Raw genomic sequence first — 16,038 nt, 5'->3', positions numbered from 1 at the left:
CTTGGGTGCCTGGGTAGCTCACCTGGTAGAGCACGTGCCCATATATTAGAGGTTAACTCCTTGACGCAGTTGCTGCGGTTTCCACTCCGACCTGCAGCCCTTTGCTGCATGTCATTCCCCCTCTCACTCCCCTTTCATGTCTTCATCTGTCCTATAAAAATAAAGGCCTAAAATAACCCAAAAATTATCTTTAAAAACATCACATCTGACAGATTAATGTGTGCAGTTATCGGACAACCATGTTTTAACGTGTGTTGTAAAGGTGGAATATTTATGTGTATCTTTGATAGCAGTGGACAGTGAATTCCAGTTTTGTATTGCCGTAACAGAAAATGATAATTGACCAAATGTGCTTTTCCTGAATTAGAAGGGCACCTCGTATGGTGCTTCTGGTGGAGGAGGAGGAGGAGGAGGAGGAGGAGGAGGAGGAGGAGTGGTGTTGTGCAGAATTTTGTAGACCAGACAGATGTTTCTGTATTTGATTAGATTTTCCCAGCTCAGCAGTTTACGGTTATTTAGGATAATACAGTGACGTGAACGGTTAGGCTTCTGGTCCAAAACGTTGAGTGTTTTCTTGTAAAGAGTAGCTAGTGGCTTTAGTGATGAGCTGTTAGTTTGTCCCCAGCTTGTCAGACAATATGTTAATATGTGACATAATCATGGTATCCATAAATAATTTGGCAGTATTAAACGTTAGTGCATTTCTAATACATTTATTTTTCTAATACATACACTATCTTAATATGTGCTTTATAAGAAAGATTAGAATCAATAAGAATGCCCAGATACTTAAATTGTGGCACAATTCTAATGTTTTGACCTAAGATGGTTATATTTGACACGTTACATTGTCTTTTTGTGAAAAAACATTACTACAGTTTTATTTACATTAAGTTGAAAGCAGGAACGATTTAGCCAATCGGTGATCTCATCCATGGCTGTGGTGAGTTTGGTAACAGCCAGATGTTTTGTCTTGGCATGCACGGTGTGTCGCATACATTAGTGTTTTGACATTAGGGCAAACAAACGGCAAATCATTAATATATATCTATATATAGATATATATATGTGTGTATAAGTTTAGTTTACTTACCTTCTTTCTCTTTCCTTTTCCCACAGCAGTCTGTCCAGGTGGCAGTCTCTTATTTCCACTCTGTTAATGGTGGAAGAAGTACTCAGATCTTTTACTTGGGTAGAAGTAGCAGTAGCACAGTGTACAAATACCCTTATAATACAAATATCCTTTATCCTATTGAGAAACCTGATGTAAATCCATTAGGGTTAAAATCATAGAAATAAAAATGGATTTTATTGGTGGTTAAAACACTGTTGGTTTATTGAGACAGACACCGATTGGTTATGCACACAATCACAGGCAATGTCATTTTAACCCAATCTATATCATTTGTATTCTTAATGTGAAATAGTAAAACATGCCATGAGGGCCTGAGTTGGCCAGAAATAGCTTTCATCATCTGTAATATGTGGTCTATCTTAGAACACTAACAGAGCTGATATCCAACAAGGCTGCACCATTTTTTGAGTTTCTTATTTTTAATAATGAAACATGTTTTTTTAGGAAAACTTTAAAAATTAAAAATACATTTTTATGTGAACCTAGATCTGAATTGGCAGAACATACAAAAAGAGTCACAATGCAAATCTGGCTGTTTGGCAATTTTATTGAAATCGGTTGAGAGGTTTTAAAGATAATAGGGAGACAGATAAACAAATAGGACTGTAAGCATAACTTTGGGAAACGCGATAATAATTGGGTCCATTAAATATATCTCTTTATGAGATAACATGGACTTGCAATCACACCTAAATGTAAAAAATAAAAATGAAAACCGAGAATCCAATCAGTCAGTAAAAAAAAAAAAAGATGGTACGTAACAAATTAAAAACAGTAGGCCAAAACCTTTAAACCTTTAAATAAAGATGTCTTAAGGCACTTTGTATGAGACACACAAAGCCATGAGGGAGACAGAGCTCTTACACCTCATAACAGCATTTTTTGCACATAAATTAAGGTAATCACAAACATAATACATATTATAAAACAAGTACAACTGACATTCAGAAACAACTAGTGTGCCACAACGTCTTATGTAATTACTGGGTACCCAGATGTAAATCCATGATGGTCCTACTGTAAAGCAATCCAGGTCATTAACAGATAGATAGTACTAACCTGCTTTATGTTGCACAATAAAAATATAATAAATAATCTGTGCAAGGTTGAAAGGTGTCAATCTCATATTCAACATAAGTGTAAGTGTTCAGTACAGCTTGTTAACAAAAAAACAACAGACATGAAAAGGGCATTCACAAGATTGTCTTGACACTTGGTACGCAGGAAAAAAATAAAAAGATTTCCCAAACTATCCTTTTAGGAAAAAAGGTTTTGCTGAAAACACTAAAAAACAAAAAAAAAAAAGTATGCTAATCTCATGAAGCACTTATGTGCTCACATTGGCCTCTCTTTCCGAGGGCACATAAAGACTAAGAGTTTTATGTGGCGGCTGCCACAGAGCCTTTCTTCTCACTGAAGAAGCTCCTGAGCAACATGACCTGACCGATGCCGATAACAAACAGCAGGACGGTTTCTCCGATGGACCAGAAGGTCACCCGCTCGAGGAGATGCTCGGCTTTTGTGCGGTCGTGCGCCTCTCTTAGCCTGTACCATGTCTGCGAATCAGCCACCACCTTCAGGATCTCATGAATGGAGACGCAAGATGACTCCAACTGACAGCAGAAAGATCAAAAACAAATGAATCAAGAGCACAGGAATGACCTGGGGCAAAACGTACATTTGCAAACATTGAATTATAATATCTAAACTGCTCCTGAACAGATTCACTTTAACTTCCCACATTTTTCCAGCAAGTCTCAGGACTTGAAGTGGCCAAAATGGAACATCTACATTAAATATTCTGTATAAAGCATGGGATTGTAAACACTATCTTTAACTAGGAGACTACAAATGTAGGCTGATATGGGGAATCTGAGATTTTTCTTCTTAGTTCTGATAAGCTGTAATGATGTCAAACATGGAAACTGCAATGTTTGACATTTCTAACTCTTGTTTGTGTAAAATTGAAAAAGGCTGACCCTGCCAAAAAGGGGGTGTTAACCCAACTGGATGTTTCAGGTATTGTGGGATAAGGAGAGTATATTTAAAGCCTTGCAAATAAGATTCAGCCATGGTTAATATAACAGCTAGCTACCAGTAGGATCGAGCCCGGGTAGGTGAATTAAAACAATGTCTGAGTTGAAAACGCATCTTGTTGTCACGTAAGGGCCCTGTTCATGTTGCACAGACATTTTAAAAGCATTTTGTGTCTGTTAAGAAGCACAAAGGAACTCTAAAATCTGCCCCAACAACTTCCGTTTTAGCTCAGTGGAAGCTTGTACACGTAAGTGCAGCTACTCCGTGTTGCTGCACTGTTGCATTGCATGGGTCGTGTTTTTTTCAATCGAAAAGTACACGCATATTTATAGCGATCAAGATTAACGTAAAAATTGGCCGGAATTCTCCTTTAAGTTAGGGCAAGATAAGTTTCAGAGTAAAGAGACACTGTAGCAAAAACATTGTTCGCCAAAAGTGTTGTGTTTAGTAAGTTAGGCCAACTAATCAGCTTTTGTGGTGATAGCAAGTGCAGAAAAACCTTTACTGTTACTATTGTTTGTTTAGTTCAGATGGGGAACAGTTTATATAATGTCCACTAGGTGAAGCCAGAGCTAGTACATGTCTTATCATGTACCGAAAATATTCACCAATTCGGGTCGGTTTTTTTCAATTGAAAGTACACGCATATTTATAGCGATCAAGATTAATGTAAAAATTGGCCGGAATTCTCCTTCAAAAAGGCAAAATGTAAGTGATTGTGTGAAGCCTTTAAAGTGTCTGGAGCAGCTAAGTGACAGCCATAATGTGGCCTTTTAAAGGGTTAGGAGACTCCAGCAGACAGATTTTGAGAACCTTGTTCCTCAAAAGTAGTTGAAAACCAAGTTTGTCAGACTTACTTGAGTCAGTGCTGTACTTCCAGTCATGGTCTGAATGAGAGGTTCCTCATCTCCGTGGCGGAAGTCCAGGTACACCGTTTTATGTGTAAAAGTGGAGAACCCATTGCTAAAGCAGACCTTGTAGACTCCTGCCATAGCTGTGGTGTGAGAGAAGCTGTCATACTGCTTCTTCTTCTCATTATACAAGACATTGTTTAGAGGATCAGTGACAAAGCAGTCTACATCATAGTTTCCTCCTGCAATGACCTAAAAGAAGGGGAAACACACATTAAAGACATGTGTGGATGACAGAATATGTGTATGCCAAAATAGTAACATATAGTTGTTTAGTTGGAACATATGCATTGTGCAATGTGGAACTGGCTCACACTGGTTGTGCAGCAAACCAGTTAGGTGGGTTACTTTGGGTAAGACAACAAACCTTTACCATAACAATTTTAACTAAATGTAACGTAAAGACTGGTATTAAATTACAGGTAGGGGTATTATGAGGATATCAATTTGAGTAACCAAATAAGCACATCACTAAAAACAGATGCATTTTGAAATCATGGAAAGAACTAAAATTATGCATTTTCTTCTCTTTCCAAGAACTATAGACAGGCACCACTCAAATAAATGACTAGCCAAGAATAACTTTGGCAGCATCTGGTAAACACACACTTGTGGGAGTGACGAAGCTTTCAGAGTAACTTACTTGGAAGTCTATTTCAAACTTCACGTCTTTCTCTAGTTCCTCGTAGAAACATTGCTTATCGTTGTCAGGGAGCTCAAACGTGAGCTCAGTTCCAAACACCACAAACACATGTAGCAGCAGACAGCCCAGTCCCAAGAACAACATGATGAGAGGAGAAACTGCTAAAAGCTGCAGAGTGTAGCATGAACGGTAATAGTTTTGTAGCTTTGACGTGGCACAAGCACGAAGTACTTCCGGTGCAGGTTTGTTTATTTTTTGCTAGAAAATTAGCCAACTGTTATCAAACGTCAATTAAGGTCAAACTAGACACACTATAATATCTAAATGTGAAACAACCTATTTTAAACCACTTCAAGCCACGAGGCGACAAATTACTGCGATCCATTTACACTGCTGCGATCTAAGCCAATGAGAGCATTAACGGTGTGGCACCAACACTCATGACGTTTAGGTTTCAAAATAAATGCCCAATATTTTAAAGTAATTTACCGTGCGTTCATGGACATCGGAAAAACGTTTTTCCGAGTGAAAACGTCACCATTCACGTAACGTCCTGTGGGAATCAGAGGTGGGAAACTCGGGCTGGATTTTGATAACCGAGTTCCCCAGTTGGTGACGCGTTGTTGACAACTGACGTTTGATGGAGGTGACTTTGGTTCACTGAACATATTTTTATGACAATAAACTGTTTATTGTGGACAAATGCCTCTGCCAAGAAACATACACAGACATAATATGTTTCAAATTATTCATAAATAGGCCTATGTATAAAAAAACAACACATTATCCGTGTTTTTTCCCGTTCTTTGTACTGCAGATAACACAAACAAACACCTGTCCATGTGCTGTTTGGATGCCCGCTTAAGAAAACAGCAGCAAATCTTTTGTTATTGTGGCCTCCATGTTTGCACACACCTGATGCTCTCGGCTACGGTCAACCGTTGGTGACAGTCATGCAAAAAGTTGTTATGCCAAACGCCAATATAACAGAAGAAGAAGAACACGCATCCCGACCATGTGAACGCTGCCAGTCGGAAAAACAACGTAATCAGGGGGCGGTGCCTGTTATTCCGAGGTGGCATGAATGCAGCACAAGTCCACGTATTCTTTTTTTTTTTTTTTGCTTAATAACACACGTTTCAGGAATAAACCCCGTTTTGTGTTTTTGTGTTTTGCTGTGGTGGAAGCATAGACTGTTATACAGTCTATGGGTGGAATAAGTATTCAGAAAATATCACAAAAGTCCTGCATTCCAAATCCATTAAAGTAAGCAACACAATGTTTTTTTATTGTTTTAGTATTGCTCCTGTTTTTAGTGCATGTAAGCAGCATTTAATGTTGCACCTGGTCCAGATAGGTGGAGGTTATTTTGAATGCTAAACATGTCGGTTTGTTTGCACATGTTTTGCATGTAGTCTTGAAAAGTATTATGAATAGCAAAATAATAATAATGAAGTAAAAAGTACAATATTGGCATCAGTAGTGGAGTAGGCCTATATGTATAAAGTAGCACAAAATTGAATTAGTAGGCTAAGTAAAGTACATCAAAATTGATTAAGGTAAAGTCTTATATGTAGCCTACTCAGTTACTTTTCACTACAATTACTACCAAATTAAGAACAATAATTCAAAATGATTCTTTATTAAAATGAAAAAAATTGTCCTTAATCCAGTTCACTGTAGAAGTAAAAACACTGCTGGTGTGGCATTGAGGGTATGGCAGCTCATAAACTAATTAACACAGTAGGCCTATGAGTCAGCGAGCTGCATGTACACATTCAATTCAATTCAATTCAATTCAATTTTATTTATAGTATTAAATCATAACAAGAGTTATCTCGAGACACTTTACAGATAGAGTAGGTCTAGACCACACTCTATTCCAAAACCCCAACAATTACAGTAATTCCCTCAAGAGCAAGCATTAGCAGTGGCTATTGCGACAGTGGCAAGGAAAAACTCCCTTTTAGGAAGAAACCTCGGCAGACCCAGACTCTTGGTAGGCGGTGTCTGACGGGCCGGTTGGGGGTGTGATGAACAGTGCCAATAATAGTCACATTAAGATAATGGAACAGTGACTTCGAAGGTCATCGTCGAAGTTCATGTCATAGCAGGGCACATTGTGTCACACTGAGTAGTGCAGTCTCCTATACCGGATCCTGACTACTCTGTGCATAGGAACATCACAGCAGGGCGTTGCGGGATGTACCCATGTACACATGGGTGTGTTTCGTAGGGCGTGTATGAGAAAGGTTAAGATAAGATACACAGATAGGCGGCTCTGCTCTCCTTGGCCCTGTAAAAGATAATCAAACCCGTCATTATCACAACAGATAATTAAATTTCCATTATAAACAGAAGACAACCAACGGCAGCAAGTTATGTCATACAAGAGCTGCCATGACAACAGAGGGTACGCATTAAACAAGAGTCTTATTCTGAAAATCCCAGTCGGTGCACATCACGCCCCCACTTCCGCACAGGGTATCGTCTTTAGAGAGAGGAGGAACCGAACACCCTTCTTACTGTCTATGGGAACACCTCGGCTTTGACAGCGTTTGACCTTTCGTCCAATGAACTGCGCAGTATTATTTGAAACCGGCAGAGTTTTTACTTACATTTTGTAATAATCTTACCACTGAAGTGATTTGAGTTGGTTAACAGGCTAAAATATGCAAAACTACGCAGAGTCAATCAAGAACTTTGTAGAGAGTCATGCGACCGGTCTCACTGTTGCTTTTGTTGCAGGTAAATTAATTATTGTATCATAGGGATATTGTGTGCTATATGTTTTGTACCTTTCTGCGTTTTCTTAAATGTCAGTGCAAAGGAAGTGAACCCTTACTATAATACTCTGTAACCCATAATTCAGGCAGAATTCCGCATGTCAGAGAAGTAGCCTATATCACATTTGATCCATCATGACAGAGGTATTCATCGTGGCTGCTGCTCCTCAAACCCTAACCCTCAGTTTGTGAATAAAAGATTGTCAATGGAACCTCTAGGCTACTCAAATCAGCATAGTGAATTATTCCACAAGTATAAAGATCATTTTAGTGTAGTAAATGTGTAAATACGCATATCTGTTTGGATCTCAAGCCATATTTGAAATCCCCAAAAAAGGGTTCAATTCAGTATTTTATTCTCCTGTAAAATAAATTGTTTACCAACAGCTTTTCATGTCACATTAACAAGGACCAAGAAATAACACAACAGTATCAAGAAATAAATAGAGAAAACGGGCAAATAAAAAATATAACCACAACGAGACATATTGCACTGCATTTGATATCAGTCAATCAATGGCGATGTTTTTTTCTCAGGGGCAGGCGTACTGGCCTTGCGCAGATGGATGGCTGGTGGAGTGTGTCGGAGCAAGGTCAGGCTGGATGGGAAAACAGTCCTGATCACAGGAGCCAACACTGGCATTGGGAAGGAGACGGCCCTGGATATGGCCCAGCGAGGTGAGGGCCTCACTTTCTATTAGTTTTCTGTTCATTTTTGTTGTTTTTGTGCATCCCTTTGTTATTTATTATTTGGCTTTGGATTGACCTCAATTGACTGCTACCTTGACTACTAATTCAGTACTAGTTCAGTTTAAATATTATATAGATTGACGCTGTTTCTTATTTTTGTCAAGGAGCCAGAGTGATCCTAGCCTGCAGAGATATGACCAGAGCCCGCATTGCAGCTGATGATATCCGGCAACAAAGTGGAAACGGTAACGTGGTGGTAAAGAAACTGGATCTCGCCTCACTGCAGTCTGTTAGGGACCTGGCCAAAGATGTCCTGGAGAATGAAGAACGTTTGGACATCCTCATCAATAATGCAGGTATTTGGCAGTGGTTAGTCAGCAGCAGTAAACATTTTTCACTACAGGAACATTAAGGAAATAATCACAAACATCATACATATATAGGAGAAAACAGATGTTATGACATATAGGCACATTGAGAACTTGTCTGTAGAGGAGCGCTTTCAAATATCACATCACAGCTAAACAATCAAAATCAAAAATCTGTCTCATATAGGCAGCTGAACTTTGTGGCTGAAACTGCACTTGCTGTATTTATTAGAATTATCCTCTCTCAACATTTATAGGCCAAAAAGTGACCTCAGTTTGGGGTCAATTGATGGTGGACCAAGAGGTTATTTTTTAGTAAGTTTTATGTTAAGTTATTTTTTGATTTTGAACAACTTAACCAACAATGGAGACAATACACACAGAAAGCATTTATAAAATCAGTTGGGAAACTTACCCAATGAGAGGGCTTTTATTGTAGACTCTTTCTCTTATAATAATAATAATAATAATAATAATAATAATAATGTATACTTTATTAATCCCGCAAGGGGAAATTACAATGTTTTGTTTTGATATAACTAGTGCAGTGCCCGTTCAAAATGAGCCTGTTTGGAACGGGCCGATTGCTTGGCCTGTGGTATTGCTGCTTGTAGAATTCTCCAAAACCAAATTGTACCCCAAAATTACCTACAGAAGGACCCCAAACCACTTAATATGCAACTCCACTGTATAGCCTACGACTGACTTACAGTGTAGGCTACGTCTACATCAGAGGACGACATTGTACTACTACATTTACCTAACAGAGAAAGTGGCAGATTCAGAATTTAATCACAAAATATCACAATGAAATGGACTGTATTTATATAGCGCTTCTCTAGTCTTAACGACTACTTAAAGCGCTTTTACATAGTACAGGAACCATTCACACACATTGATACACTGTGGCCGAGGCTGCTGTACAAGGTGCCACCTGCTCATTCACACACGTTTACACTCTGGGGCAACTCAGGGTTCAGTGTCTTGCCCAAGGACACTTCAACATGGGACTGCAGAGCCAGGGATTGAACCACCAACCTTCCGATTGGCAGGCGAACACTCTACCACTGAGCGACAGCCAAGATAGATAACTAGGTTATGTTCTGCCTCTGTTTAAAAAGTGGTGCATGTACACGGAAAAGCCAGCGTAATGTAACGCCTTTTTTCCAACCTTATTCAACACTACAGTTGAGATGTTCCTTTCAGCTATGCGCTCGTGCTCCAGGAACGTGAAGAAAAGTTTGCTTGGTATATCCAGCAATCATGTTATGTTAGAAGCTGCAAAAAGTGAATCACAGCCCACCCCTGCTGCTGTCCAGGGCATGTCAAGAGTCTGGTACGTGCTGCACCAGCATTTTATTGTTCGGCCATTTATTTTTATTTTTATTTTTAATATTCAATATTTTCAATATTCAATATCCAATGCTGTCCACATTGCTCCAAAATCCAAATCCCAAGTTTATTGGGTACCCAGGAAACCAAGTGTGAAGTAGGTTGGATGAACGGTTCATGAGATATTTCAAAGACAGATGCACAGACATACATACAATCACACACAGAGGCGTCCCGCTTTATTAAATAGATGGGGAACTCCAACTAATCTTTCCTTAAAGATTAGTTTTTTTGCATGTTATGCCTTTATTTGATAGGACAGCTTAGACATGAAAGGGAAGAGAGAGGGGGAATGACATGCAGCAAAGGGCCTCAGGTTGGAATTGAACCTGCAGCCGCTGCGGCGAGGACTGAGCCTCTGTACATGGGGCACACCAGGGGCCCATGTAGCAGGGGAGCTACCCAGGCGCCCCTCCAACTCATCTTTCTGAGTTGTACTCATTACAGGAAGTGGGTAGTCCTTCTAGAAATTGTCCAAGCTATGATCTTGTACTGTGCATTCAGCTCAATATAAATTGGTATAAAAATCTTTGAATGCAAGGTTATGATCATGGATAATCATACCTTCCGAATCTCTTATAAGTGTATTTTTTGATTTTAAGGTATCATGATGTGTCCTAAGTGGAAGACTGAGGATGGCTTTGAAATGCAGTTTGGTGTCAACCACCTGGGACATTTTCTCCTCACCAACTGTCTTCTTGACCTGCTGAAGAAGTCAACTCCAAGTCGCATTGTCATCGTCTCCAGCCTGGCACACGAGAAAGGTAAAGACAATGTTTTGTCATTTTAGTCCATCAAAGCTACCTACTTCATAGTTAAACTTTTATCGCTGACATTTTACTTCACTTAAACCGATACTAAACTTTGGATGTTAATGACCGATAAAACTCATGTGATTTTCTTCACTGGATTATTTCTTGCAGGCCGTATACACTTTGATGACATCAACCTTGATAAAAACTATCAACGTGAGGTGAGCTATCGCCAAAGCAAGCTGGCCAATGTGCTCTTCTGCAGAGAACTGGCTTCAAGACTGCAAGGTAGTGTTCAGTGCACGCTGCGTTCCATTAATACAACGTTGTTCAGATACACTGTAAGGTTAAAGTTGATGGGGAATAATTACCTCACGTTGTCCTGGTTTTTATTTGCTTAAATTAACATGAAGTCTTACATAGTACAAATCTCTTTTTAGTATTCTTTTGTTTTTGCCCTAGTTACCTTGTATCGGGTCTGTTTCTTACATATGCTAAAGTGCTCATATTATGCTTTTTGGCTTTTCCCCTTTCCTTTATTGTGTTATATATCTTTTTGTGCATGTTATAGGTTTACAAAGTGAAAAAGCCCAAAGTCCACCCCAAAGGGACTTACCATCTCCAACAGAAAACTCTGTTCACAAACTGCTCCAAACAGCTCTAATGTAGTCCAGCCTTTACTTATATGACGAACGTGCGTCACTTTGTAAGGTGTTATAATGCTCGCCTAGCTGATAGCGTGGCATGCCCTCATACTCTGCTTCTGACTGGGTAGTAGTCCTTACCTAGGTACTGCGTGTGTGCAACTCCCAACAAAGATGGTACAGAAGTGTGATAGCTAAAACAGAGAGCACAACAAACTCTGTTCACAAACTGCTCCAAACAGCTCTATTGAAGTCCAGCCTTTACTTCCGTGACGAACGTGCGTCACTTTGTAACACACATAATGCTCACCTAGCTGCTAGCGTGGCACGCCCTCATACTCTGCACCTGACTAGCTAGCAGTACTTACTGCGTATGTGCGACTCCCAACAAAGATGGAACAGAAGTGTGATGCCTCACTCTGTAGCTAAAACAGAGAGCTCAACACACAGGGTGAAAAGAGGAGCTGCAGCAATGTGCAGTACAACAAATATATGGTGTTTTTCTAAAAATTAAACCACATAAACCTATTCTGGTACAACCTCTAAATACAATTATGAACCTGAAAATGAGCACAATATGAGCACTTTAATAGTGTTATGATGTTTCATGCATTGTAACTAACATTTGATTTGATGGATCCCTCTCATTAGACACTGGTGTGACAGTGTACAGTCTTCACCCTGGGGTCATTCGCACGGAATTAGGCCGCCACTTGTTCCCTACTTTAGCTCTGTGGCAGAGGATCATAGCCACGCCATTTTTCATGCTGATCAAAAGTCCCTGGGAAGGAGCTCAGACCAGCATCTACTGCGCTGTGGATGAGAGCCAGGCAAACGTCAGTGGCCTCTACTACAGGCAAGTACACCTGCAATAAAACTGTGAAGATAAACTTCCTTAACTGAGTTAATATTTACAGTTGTCTGGAATTCAGTCCACTTTGCAGGGTTTTTCCATCATACAATGGCAGAGCATGACAATGAAACAGATGATTTATGGCATAGTAAATAGTTTATTTCACAAGCTTCTGCTGATCCATTAGCAATTGTGCTACAGCAGATGAGATTATAAAAAGATTGTATCGAACTCTGAGTGATCTTCTCCCGCTATTTTACTTCCTCATACAGTGACTGTGCCTCCAAAACGCCGGCACCGCAAGCCCTTGATGATGCTACGGCCAAGAAGCTGTGGGACTTCAGTGCTTCCATGGTTGGTCTAGCTTAAACACTAAATCACCTACTCTAACTGCTGGAGTCAGCTGCCCTGTTTTCTCATGTGAATCAATAAGGGCAAATTAGGTTTATCATCTAATGGGTATAGGCATTGCATTATATGATGATTTTACCTGTTCAGATCTTTTAGACCTAGATGATGAGTATAACATTTTGCACTATTTAATCTTAGACCCCAGTTAGTTGATTGAATATTAATCTTAGGTATATTGCTTCATCTTTATGTTATCCAGATGCTGCATTATGATTTCTGCTTAATTGTATAGCTATGGTGTGCTGCTATATCCCTATCAAAATGAGGCAATACTTGCTTTTTAATTGACCATGTGATTGTTTGCATTCCAATGAGCAATTGCGAATTCTAAAATGCTTATGGGCCAAATTATCTGGCATTTTGTCATCATATGATTTGTGCTGCAAATTCGAAGAGACTTTTAAGGCCTCAAACTTCTGCTTTATTCATGGCATCTAACAACAATTGCCAACATACAGTAAAATGATTGTACAGTCTGTATAATCAATTCTGTGAAAAGATTATTGCACTTCAGAGGAGAGAGGATCCTCCAACAGGTGTGTGTGTGTGTGTGTGTGTGTGTGTGTGTGTGTGTGTGTGTGTGTGTGTGTGTGTGTGTGTGTGTGTGTGTGTGTGTTGTGTGTGTGTGTGTGTGTGTGTGTGTGTGTGTGTGTGTGTGTATGCTCTTTGTTGTATCACAATGTGTTGCTTTCATTCTTTAAGGTGAGAATTGGACTGTGTGCCTTTTGTTAACCAAACTTACCAAAAATGAACAAAGTATACAAAAGGGAATCACCAATGAAATGTTTTTGGCAATAAATTTCTGATTAAAAATGTTTTTTTTTCTGGCGGTTATTAAATAACGTGTGCAATAACTTAAACTCTTAGATATACTTTTTATTCATGGAAGACAAATGGCTGTGAATGAGGAAATAGTGTCCACAACAATTGAAACATATTATTTTTTAGTCACATCGTGACTTACAGAAACGAATAGAGAATCCAGGCTTTTGTGAGCAGGTTATCAGCACATTTAAGGATGGTGATGTGTTCCAAAGGGTGAATGCGGCCCCTTATTGTGTTTGAGAGCAGTTTATGTTTAAGATATGGGGTTGCCAGTCTGAGCTCCTTAAAGTAACCTTGGTTATTTAAAGGAGTTTCCCCAGAGCTCTTTTAAATTAAGCTAGGTGAAAATATGGATTATCGAAAAAAGAGAATTAGTTGAAATAGCTCAGGCGATCATGCTCATACTGTACGTACCACTTTTTAAAATAAAGTCATGAGGTTGATACTCCTGTTTTCCAGCTTTCAATCGTCGTTATATCTCAGTTTGATGTTGATCCATCTTTTTGTATCAACACGCTTATTGTTGTACAGAATGTTAAGTATGAGATGGATTCTTACGTTTTCAACTATCCACTCAATGAGCTGTAATTGAAAATAGAAATGCCTGGGCTGCTTGTTTTTAGGTGTGAAAACCATGTCAGTATGTTGGCATGCATCACAAATTACTCACCTAATGTTTGAATTCCAGTTTGTCAGTTGCATCATTCTCAGTGTTCAGTTAAGTTTTAATGGATTATGTCAGTCATGCTGTATCATGTCAGGGTGTCCGAGTTCACTTTGAGCTTGCTTGTTTTAATATCAGGGGATTTTTTAGAACACTAAATTGAACTACGTGCTACATACTCCCCCCCCTGAAGTGTACACTGTGTGTCTGCACAATAACTGAATCGTACTGATTTTGTCAAACACCGGTCTTGCCTACGCATCAGCCTTTTTTAAAAAGAGAAATACATTATCTTGCCTGAAGCCGCACTTGACAAATATTGTTGCTTTCTGTTATTTTTCTGGAAAATATGACTAAAACCAGGTGCGCTCAGAGCTGCATGAAAGGGGAATCTATGTCTCAGTTCAAATTCAGCTGTTTCTCATTTTAAACGACAGAAGTGTAAAGACAAAACTTTCCTATCTTTTAGTCCTTGAATGTAAAGTACTAGCACTAAATCATCTAAACAAGACTTAAGATCATTTAATTGTATACAAATCATAAGATAGGTTACAATATAACCTAAATGTTAGTGTTAATACATATGAACTTGCATAAACCCCTTACTTAAGTTCCTATTCACCACTTACAAAGTTCAGTTTTTAAAATGACACAAAGCTCTTATTTTCTTAACAACTCTTACATCTTCAAAAAGCAGTAAATTACAGTTCTAGTCAGCCCTCTGAAAATGAATTACTAGCAAAAGCAAACAACTGAAGCACAAAAAATCATACAAGCCTTCAACATGATTGCATATTATGAATTTGAATGACTGAATTACCCCAAGGCTCTCTGACTCAGATGTTGTCTCTGCAGTATCTGTAGGTAATGTCATGCACATGCCCTTATCAGTTCTCCGTCCAACGGATACAGAATCTATAGCTGGGCTGGAAAAGTGATAAGGAGATGTGAGCGACCACAGAACAACAGCACCTGTTAAATCTGTATCACACTGTGATGGAGGACCTATTGTTTAGGGACAAAAGTGAGAGTCCAGAGAGGTTTAACAAGTGCCCATCCATGGACAGCCTGAAACTGCCATCCCTTCGAAGTCCTGGTCCAAAGAGAGGAGTTCTCGCGGTCGGAGCAGATGAGATCAGTTGTTTGACTTACATCATTCAGCTGTAGAAGAGGTAAACCTGTCGTGGAAAAAAAGTCGCCCTCTGTCTTTTTCTACCATCTCTGCCAGCTGAAAAGCGCTCCGGTCCTCACGCAGCGAGGACCTAGTTAAGCTTGAACCAGTCGGAGTGGGTTCCTGCAGCACTGTTTGACTGCTGACAAACTTTTGAGACACACCCCATTGATGAGTTTTATTTCACTGCAGCCCCGCCTGGCTCGGAGGGATTTCTCTGCTGCTATTGGTTGACATTCAGAACTCACCATACCTGCCCCCTGGCTCTTGTGGACTCGAGCCAAATAGTTCTTCCAGTTGTCAATCACGGGGAGTCAGCCAGTGGGATGAGAGAGACCAGGCTTGGCCGTGTTTTCCCCACAGGTGTGGCTGAGAAGCACATTCCAATATGTACATACCTGTCAGCTCCTCTGGTATTCAGCTGCTCCTAGAAAGACCTCTGTTGACCACTAGCTCTCCCCTTTCGTCTTCATGGGGCCCATGCAAAGGGAGAAGGAAATAGCTCCCGTTTCAATTGCACAAATAAGCAATTTTCTACCCATGCTGTGTGTATCTTCAATTCTTTTTTAAAGTATACCACTTCCTTTAAAGTTATGATGTCCTATTTAAAACATTGGTATTACTTTTACCTTGCTCATGAACAACATGTATGTCGCCAATGATGTAGTCAATGTATAGGACAGTAAAGGCTCCCTTTGTGCCTCAAAGGAAAACACATGGGAGTCAATATAAGCAACCTGTATGTGAGCACAATAT

General features: G+C 39.6%; 2 protein-coding genes across 2 annotated transcripts; one reads left to right on the top strand and one right to left on the bottom strand.

Moving 5' to 3' along the window:
• Positions 1 to 1,664: 1,664 nt before the first annotated feature.
• tmed3 (transmembrane p24 trafficking protein 3) lies at positions 1,665 to 5,128 on the bottom strand. Its single transcript, XM_039795646.1, has 3 exons — positions 4,727 to 5,128; positions 4,030 to 4,275; positions 1,665 to 2,748 (listed from the first exon to the last, which is right to left on the bottom strand). Exons 1-3 carry the CDS (start codon positions 4,868 to 4,870, stop codon positions 2,515 to 2,517), a joined length of 624 nt encoding a protein of 207 aa, XP_039651580.1. The 5' UTR covers positions 4,871 to 5,128; the 3' UTR covers positions 1,665 to 2,514.
• Positions 5,129 to 7,200: 2,072 nt separating this feature from the next.
• si:ch211-107o10.3 (uncharacterized protein LOC407663 homolog) lies at positions 7,201 to 13,439 on the top strand. Its single transcript, XM_039795565.1, has 7 exons — positions 7,201 to 7,474; positions 8,050 to 8,190; positions 8,367 to 8,558; positions 10,565 to 10,726; positions 10,886 to 11,002; positions 12,010 to 12,214; positions 12,484 to 13,439. Exons 1-7 carry the CDS (start codon positions 7,399 to 7,401, stop codon positions 12,578 to 12,580), a joined length of 990 nt encoding a protein of 329 aa, XP_039651499.1. The 5' UTR covers positions 7,201 to 7,398; the 3' UTR covers positions 12,581 to 13,439.
• The last annotated feature ends 2,599 nt before the right edge of the window (positions 13,440 to 16,038 follow it).

The sequence above is a fragment of the Perca fluviatilis genome, chromosome 3 (genome assembly GCF_010015445.1).
Source record: "Perca fluviatilis chromosome 3, GENO_Pfluv_1.0, whole genome shotgun sequence".
NCBI lineage: Eukaryota > Metazoa > Chordata > Actinopteri > Perciformes > Percidae > Perca > Perca fluviatilis.
Note: the sequence above shows the minus strand (reverse complement) of the source record. Positions and strands in the feature narration are given on the sequence as shown.

Excerpts from the sequence above, each read along its gene's own strand:
- tmed3 (XM_039795646.1), bottom strand. The coding sequence starts at position 4,870 with ATGTTGTTCTTGGGACTGGGCTGTCTGCTGCTACATGTGTTTGTGGTG. Across the intron at positions 4,276-4,726 it reads AGTTTGAAATAGACTTCCAA|GTCATTGCAGGAGGAAACTA; the intron begins GTAAGTTACTCT and ends CCCTTCTTTTAG. Across the intron at positions 2,749-4,029 it reads GAAGTACAGCACTGACTCAA|TTGGAGTCATCTTGCGTCTC; the intron begins GTAAGTCTGACA and ends TTCTGCTGTCAG.
- si:ch211-107o10.3 (XM_039795565.1), top strand. The coding sequence starts at position 7,399 with ATGCAAAACTACGCAGAGTCAATCAAGAACTTTGTAGAGAGTCATGCG. Across the intron at positions 8,559-10,564 it reads CATCCTCATCAATAATGCAG|GTATCATGATGTGTCCTAAG; the intron begins GTATTTGGCAGT and ends TTTGATTTTAAG. Across the intron at positions 12,215-12,483 it reads GTCAGTGGCCTCTACTACAG|TGACTGTGCCTCCAAAACGC; the intron begins GCAAGTACACCT and ends TTCCTCATACAG.